The sequence below is a fragment of the Apis florea genome, unplaced genomic scaffold (assembly GCF_048593485.1).
Source record: "Apis florea isolate Af1SG1 unplaced genomic scaffold, ASM4859348v1 contig_3367_pilon, whole genome shotgun sequence".
Lineage (NCBI taxonomy): Eukaryota > Metazoa > Arthropoda > Insecta > Hymenoptera > Apidae > Apis > Apis florea.
This window is the reverse complement of record NW_028256746.1, coordinates 1754656-1770422: the sequence shown is the minus strand read 5'-3', so window position 1 is coordinate 1770422 and position 15767 is coordinate 1754656. Positions and strand designations below refer to the sequence as shown.

Here is a 15767-nt window from a genome sequence, read left to right as displayed (position 1 = left end):
ATACGTACAAAAGATTAAATATAAAAAGAATATAATAGCTTTTTTAATTAAATTCTCGTGATTTAACATCGTATTAAAATCGCTCAATAATCGTCGTAACGATGAATGGAAAATTTATAGGCAATGTAAACGATCCTCCCTATTGAAATTTATTTATTATTAATATATATATATAAGATATATAAGATAATTCGTATTTTACGATAACGTTATAGTTTATATTTACTCGATTAAAAATTTGTGGATAACGATAAACGAGACAAGGATTGAAAAAAATGACGATACGTAATAGCGATATTTTTTAAAAGGTAAGAGCTGTAGATATAGAAAGAACTGATAGCGGAGTGGGATCTGAAAGCAGTCAAGCCAGCAGCACACGGGGCGTGCCGAGACGTTGGAGAGCAGGAAATGTCTCTTCGGGACCAGGAAGTCTCCTCAGTGGAATCCCACAAGTGATTTCCGGTGATTCAAAGCATTGCGAGGATTGCGAACAACGTTTGGATCCTCTAATAACGGATAGGTAAGTATTAATAATATAATTATATTTGCAAATGACAATAATATTAATATGTATATAAAACATATATATTTATATATAAAATTTATATATATATTTATATATAAAATATAAAAAATTATATATTTCGCATTGTTATTAAAAATATTTATTAAAAATTATTAAAAATGTATATTTCCTATAATTAAAATAATATATTCTAATATTAATATTATCTATTCAAATAAAAACTACGTAACAAATATTCAGAATCATTGAATTGTGTTTTCTCTTACCGCTTCTATTTACCGCAACGAGCGAAAGTTTTGTTACCGAATATGTGTTTCAACCTCGAACAGATGCCAAGTCGATTGTATTTTTTTTTTTCTTTTAAATTCATAGTGCATCTTTGTAGATATAACAAAAAATTATTTTAACTTACGATACGATAATTAATTACAAAAATATTTAAAACAAACGTTTAAGAAAAGAAAGTAATAAATTAATCGTTATATATGCAAGAAAAAATGTTTAAATTATATTCTTTGAATGTAAAAAGATTACGATTCTTGATAAAATTATAAGCATATAAAGATGATTAATGATTATTAATTAGCATTAAAATTAGCATTAAAGATTTTTAAAAAAATTTTTAACGATTGTTATATTTATATTATTTAGCGGTGTAGTATATGCGCCTTTCGTGTGCAGAAAATGCTCTAAAAAAAGGATAGAGCGAAAAGAAATCATTACGGAAATCGTCGAAACTGAACAAAAATATGGAAGAGATCTACAAATTATTCTTGAAGAATTTCACAGACCCATGTTAAGGGCTGGTCTACTCACGTCTGAACAGCTTACAGCGATTTTTCTCAATGTGGAAGAACTTCTTGAACACAATCTTGTACTCGCGGAGAAATTAAAATTCGCTGTGGAATTTGCTCAGGTAATTAAAAAAATACATTTGTACCATATTTTATTATTATTATTATTATTATTATTATACGTTATAAATAAACTTATGTTCTGATTGATTTTAATGAAATAAAAATAAAATTGTTTAAAAATAAAGTAAAAAATTTATAAATGATTCATAGGAATCTGGAGACGAAGATCTTTTAACGGTAGATGTAGGCAAGATTTTTCTAGAGTCTGAACGGATGTTACATGCATTTGAAAGCTATTGTACTCGTCAAGGAAGCGCAAGTTTGTTGTTACAGAATCTGGAAAAGGAGAAAGAGCTGCTACGAATTTTTCTAAAAGTTTCACAAATGGAAAACACTGTTCTACGTAGAATGAATTTGAATTCTTTCCTAATGGTAAAAATAAAGTAAAATTAAAATATTATTTTTTAAATATTAAATATGTTTTTTCATTGAAAATTTATGGTAAACTTTCTATATAAAATTATATACGAAAAATAATTCATAGGTTCCTGTACAAAGAGTGACAAAATATCCTCTTCTCTTGGCACGACTACTAAAAGCTACGCCTTCCGTACGACCAGATATACAAGAAGCAAAGGAGAGATTAAAACAGGCTCAAGCTAATATAGAATTACATTTAGAACATATGAATGCTGTAAGTATAATATTATTTATTTATATTATAAACTAATATATATTACTATAAGTAAAGTTTATTTTTGTATATAAATGTAAATTATATATGTAATGAAATCATTTAATAATGTAACAATAGGAAGCAAAAGATGTGACTTCGACGAAACTTTGGAGAAGAATTTCAATTATCCAAAATGGTAGACGACCGATCGGTGAACAAGATATGGTGAATATAAAATTGAGAAAGGTAATATTTATTTTAAAATATTTTTATAAATATATTAATTATTTACATAAGTAACTTTAATTATATATGTGTATGTAATATGACATAATTGAACAATATAACAATTAAATAATAGATGGCCGTGGAAGTATTAGAATGGGCTCATGAAGAAGCAAAATTTGTATTAGAAGGACGTCTTTTAGTTGCTCAACCAACAGATAATAATTGGAGACGCGGACGTACTGTCAAACTTGCTCCTGTAACTGCTATGTTGGTTACCAATGGCAAGGTGAATAATTTTTATATGATTATATATAGATTGTATGTTCTTCATATAATTTATGCTTATTATAATAATCTTTTTATAGCCAAATGCAGAGGATCTTGAATTTAATGATGATTCTCTCTTTCCAAGACATATTGGTATTAAAGAAGCTACTTTATTGTTAGTTAAAGAAAAATTCGGACGTTATTCTTTGTTGCGAGTAAGTTATTTAAACGCCTTTGAATCAAACACCTGCACAATTTTATTCCATATTAAAATAAAAAATTTTATCTATTTTAGGAACCATTGTATTTAGATAAATGTATAGTATGTTGTGAAACAGATCTTGAAGATTATTTCGAAATTCAAGAATTATCGTCAAAAGAAACTTTTATTTTTAAGGTAAGATGATTTTTTTAAAAACAATATTTTACATTTTGAAAATTATTTATTTATTCATTATAGTATTTTTAAAATTAAATCTTTTTGAAAAGTTATTTTTTATCGCAATATTTATCATATTATTCATTATATATTACAATATTAAACATATATTTTTAACTGTTAACAATATTTCATTTATAAAAAAAATATTATCTTACAGGCCGAAGATGGCGCCAGAACAAAGAGATGGTGTAGAACACTACAGACACACGCACAATCTCTCGGTGCATGGCGCAAACGACGTGGAGCGCTGCCAAATATCATGATATGCGGTGTTGCAAGAAATTAATAAATTATATATAAAAAAAAATTTTAATTTAAATTTAAATTAAATTTAATTGTTATTTTAAATATAATTATTATTTAAAAATGTGATTCCTACATACGCACAAATAAATTTGTGCAATTGATTAAACTGGCGCATGATCTCTAAATGAATTAATAATGATTTATCAAAAAGAACATTATGTGTTGGACCAAAGGATTTTTTTCTGTTCATTGATAATATGTATCAATGAGTATGTATCAATGTATCAATGAGTAATACGAAAATCTTGCGCAATCTATTTTGCGTTCGGTTACAGTACGTTGCAGAAACTTAAGTTTCCTACGTCGCTGTAGTAGTTAACATGTTGTTTAACATATATCATGAAATATTCTCTTTTTCTTTTTTCTTGATTATCACTTTTTTGAATACCATATACATATACTATACATGTATATTGGATGAATAATTGCTACATAAAAAATTATTTAATTAATAATTTCATTACAATTGAAAGAACAGAAAGTAGCTGTGATACTGACCGGTGTTATTGGGTATTTTTTGTCTGATTATATTAAATGCTGCGATACGAATTCGAGTTTTTATTTCTATATACTTCATTAATGGCAATTAATTTCCACAAGATCAAATCGACAATAATGTACATAATATTGAAAATGAGGTAATAGGGTTGTTATACTTTGTATTTATAATTTACGAAAACCAAGAAACTGCCAAATGTTTCATAATGACAGGCTTGATTTATAAATTAATTAATCTTTATTATATTTTATAATTATTTCTTAAATAATAATTAACAGTATTTTATGACGTCTAACACACAAAATAAAAATTGTATATTGTATTATAATTTTATTTAAGATCTAAGCCATATATTTTGTATATAGATGTATATTTATACTGAGATTGGTTTTAAACACATAATTGTTATTTTAAATCATTCAATAAAATTTAAATATACTTATTTACATGCTGTACATTGCAGCATGATCTATAATTTTTTTTTATATTTACCATAATAATTACTCGCATATTTTAAAATATATTTAATACTTAGGTAAGTTATTATTCGATTGAATTATAATATATATATTTAAAGATTTATATAATTCCAAAGATCAAGATCATGTTATCCTTTAATTTATATTCCATATCTTAATTTATTTTCTTATTAAATGCAATTAATAAGTAAGATATCTCTAAAGAAGATAATAAGAAGATAGTGCTAATAATCAATCTTTAATTTATATTTGTTTTTTCTACTTTTCAATCTTTTTATTTTTTTTTGTACTATAAAATTTATTTTTCTATTTAAGAGACCGATACACGCTTCTGTTTATTAACTATATTAATATATTAGTTAAAAAAAACTGTTAAAAAATCTATGAATTTTTGTCATACATACATTTATAAAAGAATATATTAAAGAAATTATTTTTAAAATATTTTAACTTTATCAACTTTTGTAATTGAATATAATACTCACTGAGATAATTTATATATATAATTTTATATATATATATAAATATATAATTATTATATTAATTTATAATATATATATAATTTTTTATTATTCTTATATTTTTATTCTTTATTCTTATATTCTTCTGTAATGAAATTATTAATTTTTATTTTTAAAAAAATTTAAGTAATTTCATCTGGATTTTTTTTTTCGCTATTATTTCGCCAAATAATTTTAGACAATTGATTATTTTACAGATTTTTATTTTTTTATTAATTTACTATATTATTTATGTTCGTCAGAATGAATATCAAAGTCTGCCTTTTTGAAAACAATGATAATGGAATTCCATAATTCCAATTTTGAGCTACAGAAATATATTATATGATTTGTTTATTTTTACATAAAATCCGTAGCAAAAATAACAGACAGTAGGAAACAGGATGTAAAAATTGATCTTCAGCGCCATCTATTGATTACTAAAAATATTTTTCTAAAAATCATTTTTTTAGAAATATTTAAGAATTGGCGTTGATTCTCAATTCTCAATTTATTTTATTCTATTTTTAAAGAGATATTCAAAAGATAACACCAACGATTAATTTTTATTCTATCTATTTTCTCCTATTTGTCGTTATTGTTTATTGCAATATTCTGAAAATGATGCTAATTTTCATTTTTAATTTATCTCTGTTTTTATTCTATTCTATATTTGCTATACAAAATTGATATATTTAAAAAAATGGACATTTGATTAACTTTATTGTCTTTTAAAATGTGTATAAAATATTTATATAATATACAAAAAAATATATAAAATATATAAAATATATTAAAACACAAAAATAATATATATATATGTAGATATATTTGTAATATGTAATTTGTAATTTACAATAAAAATATATAGGATATCTGATATAGGGTTATCCGTTTGCTAGAATTACACAAATTGAAATTTTATTTTATTTATTATATATTTAGATATGTATAAACTTATATATAATATATGTAAAAACTTCTAATTTAAATGTTACCATCTTTATTATGAAGTTAGTAATATATTTAAGGGGTTCTCATATAATACTTCACTTATTCTTAAAATTTAGAACCCCTGATATGTCATAAACAACGAAGATGGCTTACAGTCAACATTTTGTTAATTGTATATGTAGATATGATGTATGTTACTATTTACGAATTTTTTAATTCTGCTCAATAAAAAATTAAAACCTGGTTAAAATTATGGCTCAAGCGAAACTTAACTCGCAAGAAGAAACAAGTAGCACGCTAAATGATAAAGAGAAAGAAACTGATGAAAAAGAAGGTAGGCATTCTGAAACAATTATTTCTTTATACTTATTATATATAATTTATTAATTTAATCAATTTTATATCATAATTTGTTTAAAATATATAATTTAATTTATAATAATATTGAATTTGTAATATAATTTGAAAATATTATATATAATATTCAGATAATATTATAATAATATTAATCATAACTAAATTTTATTAAAAATATTGATAGGCTCAACAACAATATTAGAATGTGCAGTTTGTCTTCAACCATGTATATATCCTGCAAGATTACCTTGCAATCATATATATTGTTACCTATGCGTCAAAGGTGTTGCTAATCAAAGTAAAAGATGTCCTATGTGCCGTCAAGAAATTCCTCCTGACTTTCTTAATAGACCACAACTGGTGGAAGTAGATGAAACACAAAAGGAATCAGAACATTTTGAAGAAGAATATCAATGGTTTTATGAAGGCAGAAATGGTAGAGTATTACACAAATCTATTTTAATTTTAAAATTATAAATTTGCTTTTTAAGTAAAATATAATATAGTATAAACATAAATATTACTACAGATAAACATATATTTTATAAATGCTATAAAAATACTTTAAAAATAGAATTCAAGAAAGCATATTATTAAAATAATAAAATAGAATTATAATTAAATTATTAAAATATTATGAATAAAATTAATTTTACTAATAAATTAAAAATAAAAAATAAATAACTTCATTATTTGTTAAAAACATGTGATGAAGTATAGAGAAGTTTATATCCTACCCCTTCATAGGTTGGTGGAAATATGATTCAAGGACCAGCCGGGATTTGGAGGATATTTACAACCTAGGTAGCACCCAATGTGAAATTTTAATTTGCGGCATGCTTTATATAGTTGATTTTAAAAATAATTGTCAATACAGAAAATATCAACCATATTATAAACGTAATATTAAGCGCGATAAAAAGGACGCACCATGTAAAGGTGTTTCAGGAATAAAATAATTTGTAATCTTATCTTTTTTACCATTTTAAATATTGGCATAAAGTGTTTTTGATTGTATTTATAGTCATATAATTATTTATAAAACTATGTATAAAATATTATAAATTTTCACGTGAAATATGTATGACATAAAATTTAATAATTTTCATGTATGATATAAAAAGTATAAGAATTTCCATTATTTTGTTATAAAAGATAAATATACAATTTAGTTTCAATATGTATATTTATAATAAAATTTCTGTATTCCAGAATATGTTATTTTTCTTTATGAATACCCTAGCTGAACTTAATAACTAATTCATTTAAATAAATTTTTATGAATATCATAATTTGTGAAATTTTTTAAATTACATTGTTGCAGGTTGGTGGCAATATGATCAACGTACAAGTCATGAATTAGAAACTGCATATAAACAAGGCAAACGGAATTGTGAATTATTAATCGCAGGATTTCTTTATATTGCTGATTTTGGTTCAATGCTTCAGTTACGTAGAAATGATCCTTCTAGACGAAGAAAGATTAAGCGTGATTTATATAATGTACCAAAAAAAGGAGTTGCAGGTTTAAGATTAAATAATCAAGATGAAGAAATTACTAGAGAAGTAAGAGGAGCAGAAAGACCAGCTAGTCCTGCAAGTGATGATATGGGTATAATGATTAGTAAAATCAGTTGAAGTTTTAATTCTATTTATAATAACTTTACTATATTTATTAGTAATTATATATATATAGATATTATTATTTTATATTTAAAGGCACCGGAGATGGTACAAATACTCCAGTACCTCCAAGTAATACACCACAAACACCAGCTGGTGGAACAGCAAGTGGTGATGCTACACCCCTAAATGACAGAATGGAACAAAGAGACTCTTTACATCAGGTATTAGAACAAATGCGTTCCTTAGTTCTGAGAGAACATTTATCTTCAGATACAGATGATGAATTAGAGGAAGATGAAGAAAGTGAATCACCTTCCACTCATCCTACATTATAATGACTACAAACATCTAATAATTCCTATTCATCAGATGAAGATCATTTTCAAAAAATTTAATTTATTGAAATAAATGTGGCATTCTATTAAGTAAAAAATATAGTTTAATAATAAATTTGTGTACATGTTCAAAGATACAAAACATTTATATGTACTGTAATGTACTGACATGCAATCTGTACATTGCTCTGTGATGCTTATTAAAAACAAAACAATTAAGTACAATTAAGTCTTTCACAACTAAATGATTATTATTATTTCAGTAAATAATTAATTTGAAATATTCTTTTACATATAATAATTTTTCAATGATTGCTTTATAAATATGTATATTTGTAATTTTACACTTTTTATCATCTCCTTAAGAAATGTTCTCCAGAAAAAAAAAATATCATTCCATATTCCTGTACTTTAATATTGATTTACTTAATTGATATTTATGTAATTTTTATAATTATTGTAGATTATAAAAGTCGTAATTTTAAGTCATTGACATTTAAAAATTTCTTAAATCTTTTTATTTTTACAAAAATAGTAATAACATATTATCTTTGAGCACATAAAATGTAACATATTCAAAAATTTAGCGATATTTCCTTGCTAATATATATGGCATAACTAGCGCACTGCCATTTCCTCGCATTTGTTATCAGTATTTTTTATATTAGTATCTTGAATTTATGCATTATTACAATTTAAAAACAACATAATTTTCAGTCGACTTGTTAATAATATTGTTAAAAATAAATTTAATAATTGTTAAAAAGCTATTGTGTTTTTCGAGCTTCAGATAAAATGATTCTTTTAATTTTTTAATGATAAAAAATTATTTTTTATGCATTAATTATTTTAATATTGAATATAAAGAAATATTATTAATATTAAAATAATTATACAAAATTATACAAATTACTTCAATATATTTTTAGAAATATCATAAATATTCATTTCATTTAAAAATATGTGATAATCGACCAAGAAATAAAAAAAAAAGGAAAATATGTATATAAATGTAAAATATATAATTCATTTTAGATATATTATATAAAAATTTTGGATAAAAATGAAAATATGTGTAGGACTTTTTGTCATTTTTTATGTGTCACATATGTAAAATACAATGAATATATAAGTATATATTTTCGAAAATATCATTTTATATATATATCACTTTTGAATTCTTAAAAAAAAACATTTGATTTAGAATAAATAATGTCGATATACATTAAATTTCTGTTCAAAAAAATTAATTTACGTAGATCAATAATTATTTTATTATTATGAAATTTCACTAAAAACTATTTTCAAATGCTATAGTATTAAAAAAATTTTGCGAGGATTTAAATATGTCAATTTTATAATTCAATTCGATAATTGAAAATAACAACTTTAAAATTATAACAAACGAGTTTTTTTTAATATTAATATAAAATATTCATTAAGCTTTTAAGATTAAAAATGCAAATATGATATATGATATTAAAATGTATTAATAATATGATATCAAAATATCTTTATTTTGAAACTATGATATTTAAATTCTGTTTTACTCGTTTTTTTTTTTTTTTACAAATAAAGAATTAAATGAATTTTCTAATTACTTTTCTTTGTTATAATATCAAATCGATATTTAGTGGGTTTGCATCGCAGCATAAAGATTAGATTATTACTATTAATTGAATCGACTAATATATTTTAACATGTTCAAACATAAACAGTTTTTTTTAAATAAATTGTCTTTAGAGTTTGTAACAATTTTTTTTTAAACTTCAGAAAATAAAAATAAAATTTATACTTTTTTTTTTTATATAATAATAGAATATTTTTTTCTGTCATTTGTTTTTCAATTTTTCTCTAACCTCACTTCTTTTTTGATTTGATAATTTCCATTGTTCCTATTTCCTCTATTTTCTTTCTTTTTCTTCTAATCATTTAATAATTTTGTTTTTGTATTTTTTTTCTTAATAAAATTTTATATTTTTCTTTTTTTTTTTAATATTTTATTTTATCCTTATTTTTTTTATGGTCAATAATAACATAATATTTATCGACATCAATTTCATTAAATTATTAAATAAGACATGCAATATTTTATTTAAAAATTAAATATATTCTATTTCTTTCTAATCAAATTGCTAAACTTTAATTTAAAAAATTATTTACATTATTTAAATTAAAAGAATTTAATTTTTATTTACTATTAACAAAATTATATGTTTTTTATTATACAGTTGTTATATTTATTTCTAATAATATGCATATTATAGATATATTTTATTATATAGTTATTATATTTATTTCTAATAATATGCATATTATTGAAAAATAATTTTTTTTTAATTTATACATATAATTATACATATATTAATTTACAATATTATTTCTTATTCCATAATTAAATAATAACTTATTGTCTCTCACAATTTAAAATATATAAATTAAAATTGTTTTATGAATTATCTTAAAAAGTGTACATTATATGATCTAAATCTTTCAAACTAAAAAGTTTTTGTACATATACATATATACGTTAAAATAAAAATTATTAATACTTTGTATATTATATATAAAATATTAATGTGAAAATATAACATAAATACTACATACATAAAATTATGTTGAATGCACTAAATGCATGTGTAAATATTTAAAACGATTATTTGACAGTTATGATTACTATCATTTAAAGATATAACCTTACATTTATATGTTTCTTTATTTAAATCTGGATTCATATACTTAAAATTATATTATTATTTCAAAACATTGAAAGATAAAAACAAAAGTATTTTTTTTTATTAATAAGATCTTATCTTAAAAAATTTCTTCCATAATTATTATACACAATTATATATATTGAACAAAATTGAAAAAAAGAAATTTAAAAAAATATTAAATAATAATAAAATTTAAATATTAAGAAAGAAATTATATAAAATATATTTCATAAATATTTATTTATATATTAAACATTTTACAAAATTGAAAAAAGAAAATATTATTTTAATATAAATTTCACAGAGAAGTAATATAAAAGTATATGAAATGAATGAAAACATATTCAGACAAATAAAAAATAGATTAAAATTAGAATATTATTTAATGAATGATGAATGGTTGAGAGATTGTATACAATTTTATATGAATCAACATAAAAATGTAAATATTAATTTCAATTTTAGAAATATAAAATTCAAATTATATTTTTTTTTATTTTATTACAATTTTATTTTCAGTCAAGCATGGAAGAAATATTACAATTTGTAAGAGGACAATGGCAACTTAGTGATTTACGTGAAATCAATAATAACAATGGAAGTTTACCTCCTAAGCTTTCAGAAAAAAAATTTATTATATTATCGGGAAATTATATCCTTCAGGTATAAATATTATATGAAAAATAATTATTTAAACATTTTTTTTATTTTTATTATTATTTTTATTCAGGTAGAACAAATGTATAATATCACAAAAGCAAAATATAAACAATTAAAAGAAATTAGAAATGTTAATTTCTCAGAAGTAGATCCAGCTGAAGAAGAAATGATGAAAAAGATGACAAAGACTCAAAAAAAAAGAATGATGCAATTAAAATTAACAGATGGATTACAAAATATAATTGGAATTGAATATAACCCAATATCTCAATTAAATGTATGTTAAGGAAAATTACATAAATTACAAAATATTTTAAAAAATAATGAAATACTATAATTAAATATTGATATTGATATATTTTCTCTATCAAGGATATGTTATTACCAGGATATAAACTTATGATAATAGGTCCTATAATATGTCGTAGAGGTGTATTGTTATTAGAAGAAGGAAAGCTTAAAGGAATTGGTGGTGAAGTTGATAATTTATTGATACCTAATGCTTTGGAAAATATTTTAGCTAGAGCTCTGTGAGTTTAATTTAAATTACTATGAACTGAATTTTAAAAGAAGTAATAAGAAAACCAAAACAAAAGTAAATTGTCAAATTACTTAAAACAAAATTATAATAATAATAATTTAATATATATATATATTTATCATTTGCAGAAATCTACCAGAAAATCCTGATCCTTATAATGATAATGAAATAAAGTCAAATAATATTCAAAAAGAAGAACCACAAATAGATGATAATTTTTTTGAAGAAGATTTTCAAATAAATTTTGAAAATATCTCAAAATGTACAAATTCATATAATAAAAATGAAGAAATAATAATAGAATCACATAGTAAAAACGAAACCAAAATATATGATAAAAGTCCAATTAAAATAAAAATTGAAAATATTAATACAGAAATTAAAAATGTTCAAAATTATGAAGATGAAAAAATCATAGATGATGATGATTGTTTTTTAGAAATGGTTATTTTCATATTTTATTTTATAAAGAGATTTAATTAAATTTAATAAATTTATAAATAAAATTAATATGTAGATTATATTTTGAGATTTAATTAATTTTTTAAAATAATAAAAATAAAATTAATAAAAATATTTTATTGCAGATTGATGAAAAACAATTTATAGAAACACAAATAGAACAAAATATTATAACACCTTTTAAAGCTTTATCAAATGAAAAAGATAATGATCTCATTATAATAAACGAAGAAGAAGAAAATAAAAATGTAAAGCATGATATTTTCAGAAATACCATGAAAAATGATTCTTCACATTTGTATCCTACATCCTTAGCTATTAAAAAAAATGTTTCTCACTCAAAAGTACAAGAAAAACAACAGTGTTTGTTAATTAATAAAGAATCAAGTGTAAGTTATTGAATTAATTTAAATTTATTTATTTGTTTTGTTAAAAAATAAAAATTAGTATTTTTTTTTAAATTTTATTTAAAATACATTTAATTATACAATTTTTCAGGCTTCAACATCTTCTCCTGAAACAATAACATTGAAAAAAAATAAAATGGATAGACATATTACAGAATTTATAAAAGTGGTAACTGTTCCAAAAGAAGAGAAAATTTGTGAATTCATTCATGATATTAATAATGAAACAATAACTAATAATACGTTTAAAACAATTCGAGGTCATATTGAAGTTCTTGGAAAATTATCAAAAAAAGACTCATTATGGATTTTGGAAGCTACAATAGCAGATGGTACTGGAACAATAGAAGTTTCTTTCTCAAATAAGGTTCACAGTTATAATTTATTTAAAATAAGTTTTTAATTTATGAATAAATTCATGATAAATAAATTTTATTCTATGATTTCAGCTTTTAGAAAATTTATTAGGTTTTAGTGTAAAAGAATTTTCATTAAAGAAGAAATTGAAAAAAAATCCAGAAATTGAGCATGAACTTAGAATGGTATTTTAAATTCATATTTTTATACAAAATTTTATAATTTTCTAAAAAATTTTAAATATTTATAATTTTTAATAGTTTAATTTCATATTAAAATAAGTAATAAAAAAAAATATAAATGTTTCAGAGTTTTCGTAATGCAGAACAAAAAATAAAAACATTGGATGCACTTTTGAAATTAGAGTTAAATATAAATAAAAAACCAATAATAATTGAAATTATGGATTTAACTCAAGAACAAAAAAAAATAATAGACAAAAGATTATCCAATTTTTTACTTAAAAATTACAAATAGATAAACTGTAATATTCAATAGATTATTTCATTAATTTTTATTAAATATTTTGATATAATAAAAAATATAAGTAATTTATAAATGTAATTTATAATGTATTTAATTATATTTAAAGAAAATATAATGTGAATTATAATTTAAAACCTGAATGAATAGCTACTATTCCACATGTCAAATTTTCATATGTTACATTTCTGAACCCTGCTTCTTCTATCATTTCCTAAAATGATTTAATATTTAAATATGAAATATTTTTCTAATAATATTCACATATAAATATCTTTGTTATATTTTATTATTTACTTTAAAGTCTTCTTGTTTTGGGAATTTTCTAATACTCTCAACAAGATATTGATAGGGTTGCCATTCTCCTGCTATGAGTGTGCCCAAGACTGGTATAATTTGAAATGAATATTGATCATAGACCCTACAAATTTTATTTTGTAATATAAATATCTATTCTAATCATCCATATGTATATAATTTTTACTTTATATTAAATATTTACCATTTTAAAAAATTATTATCTACATGACTAAACTCCAAACACATGAAACGACCACCTGGAGTAAGTACTCTGTATGCTTCAGAAAGTACCTACAAGCAATATTATTTTTCTTTTTTTAAAAAAGTTAATTTTTATAAGAAATTTATTTTATTAGTCTTCTTATAATAAGACTATAAATATCAAATATAAGTTCATTTACCTTTAAAAATTTTAAAATTAATTTAATATTATTGAAATCTAATATATGCTAATTTAATTTACCTTATCAATATGTGTTACATTTCTAATTCCAAAAGCTATTGTATAAGCAGTATATGAATCATTTTTAAAAGGAAGATTTTCTGCATCACTTTGTTGCCAATCAATATCAACATTATTTTGATTAATCCATCCTAATTTTTTTATTCTATCTTTACCAACTTTTAACATATTTTCATTTATATCACAAACTGTTACAGAACTTTTTAAATCTTGGTGATTAAGAGTATTTTTTAAATAATTTAAATATCGAAATGTAATATCTCCTGTACCACCAGCTGAATCTAATAATTTGCTGCCATGAGTTGGTCCAAGTCTTTGAATGAATATATCTTTCCAAATACGATGAATTCCAAAACTCATGGCATCATTCATTTGATCATAGGAATTTGCTACTTTTTCAAAGACTGTATATACTAAAAAATTAATTTATTAATAAAATAATAAAAAGCAAAAAATTTTCTATCACAATTAGTATTAAAAAGTTATTAATTAATATCAAAATTATATTAAAAAATTAAAAAATAATATTATTATTAATAATAACATTTCAATTAAAATGAAGATTATGTTAAAGAATATTAAGAAAACAGTTTATTATATTTTAATTCTTTATGCATTTTAGATTACATTTCATACTCATATTTAGTGTAATATTTCTTTATTAAAAAAATATGTTATTTTAAAGCAAAAATTATATTTTCTTTAGAAATAAAATATTTTATTATTTACAATATACAAGGGGAAAATATAAAAATATATCTAAATAATTAAATAAATTGTAAAACACCTTCTTTCACTTTATCGCTTTCCTTAATGGTTTTGAATCCAAAATGAGTTATTTTCTCATTGTTATTAGTTTCAGCAGTATCTGAGAAATATTTCTTAAATAAGAATATCATTCTTTTATTTTCTATTAAATTTAAAAAAAGTCTTTGTTTTTCAATCATTTCAAAATATTTTAACAGTAATAACAATAACAATATCAGTCATGAAAAACTAAATTATTTGTGAAATTATCAGTGAATTTTTTAAGGTTATTTTTAATTTATAATTATTATATAAATATAGTTCAAGAATCGATTATTGTCAAGACGATAGAACAAGGAGGGTATTCTGCTTATTAGTTCATAGATATACAATTTATATGATGCTGTTTGTAAATGTGATAACGAAGTACGCATATTAGATCCGTAAAGAACAACCAATGAAACTTAGCTGTCAACTTCTAAATTCTCGCTCTACATAAGTATACGTAATATGTATGTATAATGCATTGTTATAACAATATTAGAATTCATAAGATAAAAAATTATTATGCATATTAC

At 21.4% G+C, this 15767-nt stretch overlaps 4 protein-coding genes across 6 annotated transcripts in view; 3 read left to right on the top strand and 1 right to left on the bottom strand.

Moving 5' to 3' along the window:
- RhoGEF64C (Rho guanine nucleotide exchange factor at 64C) overlaps positions 1-4243 on the top strand; it is a 37466-nt gene extending 33223 nt beyond the window's left edge. The window contains exons 6-14 of the mRNA XM_031917674.2: positions 309-520; positions 1178-1442; positions 1594-1815; positions 1928-2077; positions 2198-2305; positions 2421-2573; positions 2653-2769; positions 2850-2951; positions 3154-4243. Coding sequence (XP_031773534.2) covers positions 309-520; positions 1178-1442; positions 1594-1815; positions 1928-2077; positions 2198-2305; positions 2421-2573; positions 2653-2769; positions 2850-2951; positions 3154-3282 — 1458 coding nt within the window. The 3' untranslated portion in view covers positions 3283-4243. The remainder of the gene's footprint in view (positions 1-308; positions 521-1177; positions 1443-1593; positions 1816-1927; positions 2078-2197; positions 2306-2420; positions 2574-2652; positions 2770-2849; positions 2952-3153) is intronic.
- A 1553-nt stretch (positions 4244-5796) lies between these two features.
- On the top strand, positions 5797-8277 carry Rnf146 (Ring finger protein 146). 3 transcript variants are annotated; one of them, XM_031917661.2, is made up of 5 exons: positions 5851-6068; positions 6276-6527; positions 6839-6895; positions 7416-7715; positions 7811-8277. In XM_031917661.2, exons 1-5 carry the CDS (start codon positions 5987-5989, stop codon positions 8050-8052), a joined length of 933 nt encoding a protein of 310 aa, XP_031773521.1. In that variant the 5' UTR covers positions 5851-5986; the 3' UTR covers positions 8053-8277. The 3 variants fall into 3 exon arrangements, with proteins under 3 accessions (XP_031773523.1, XP_086767826.1, XP_031773521.1); XM_031917663.2 differs by lacking the exon at positions 6839-6895 and having other exon boundaries at positions 5797-6068; positions 7416-7703; XM_086911700.1 differs by lacking the exon at positions 6839-6895 and having other exon boundaries at positions 5797-6068.
- Positions 8278-10381: 2104 nt separating this feature from the next.
- LOC100873015 (uncharacterized) lies at positions 10382-13816 on the top strand. Its single transcript, XM_031917664.2, has 9 exons — positions 10382-11211; positions 11289-11432; positions 11500-11706; positions 11802-11959; positions 12099-12414; positions 12558-12821; positions 12931-13206; positions 13289-13381; positions 13506-13816. The coding sequence occupies exons 1-9, from the start codon at positions 11098-11100 to the stop codon at positions 13671-13673; spliced, it is 1740 nt and encodes a 579-aa protein (XP_031773524.1). The 5' UTR covers positions 10382-11097; the 3' UTR covers positions 13674-13816.
- Coq5 (ubiquinone biosynthesis protein COQ3, mitochondrial) lies at positions 13680-15694 on the bottom strand. The gene is made up of 5 exons (XM_003695614.4): positions 15230-15694; positions 14443-14855; positions 14182-14270; positions 13977-14100; positions 13680-13893 (listed from the first exon to the last, which is right to left on the bottom strand). Exons 1-5 carry the CDS (start codon positions 15387-15389, stop codon positions 13804-13806), a joined length of 876 nt encoding a protein of 291 aa, XP_003695662.1. The 5' UTR covers positions 15390-15694; the 3' UTR covers positions 13680-13803.
- Between the last annotated feature and the right edge of the window lie 73 nt (positions 15695-15767).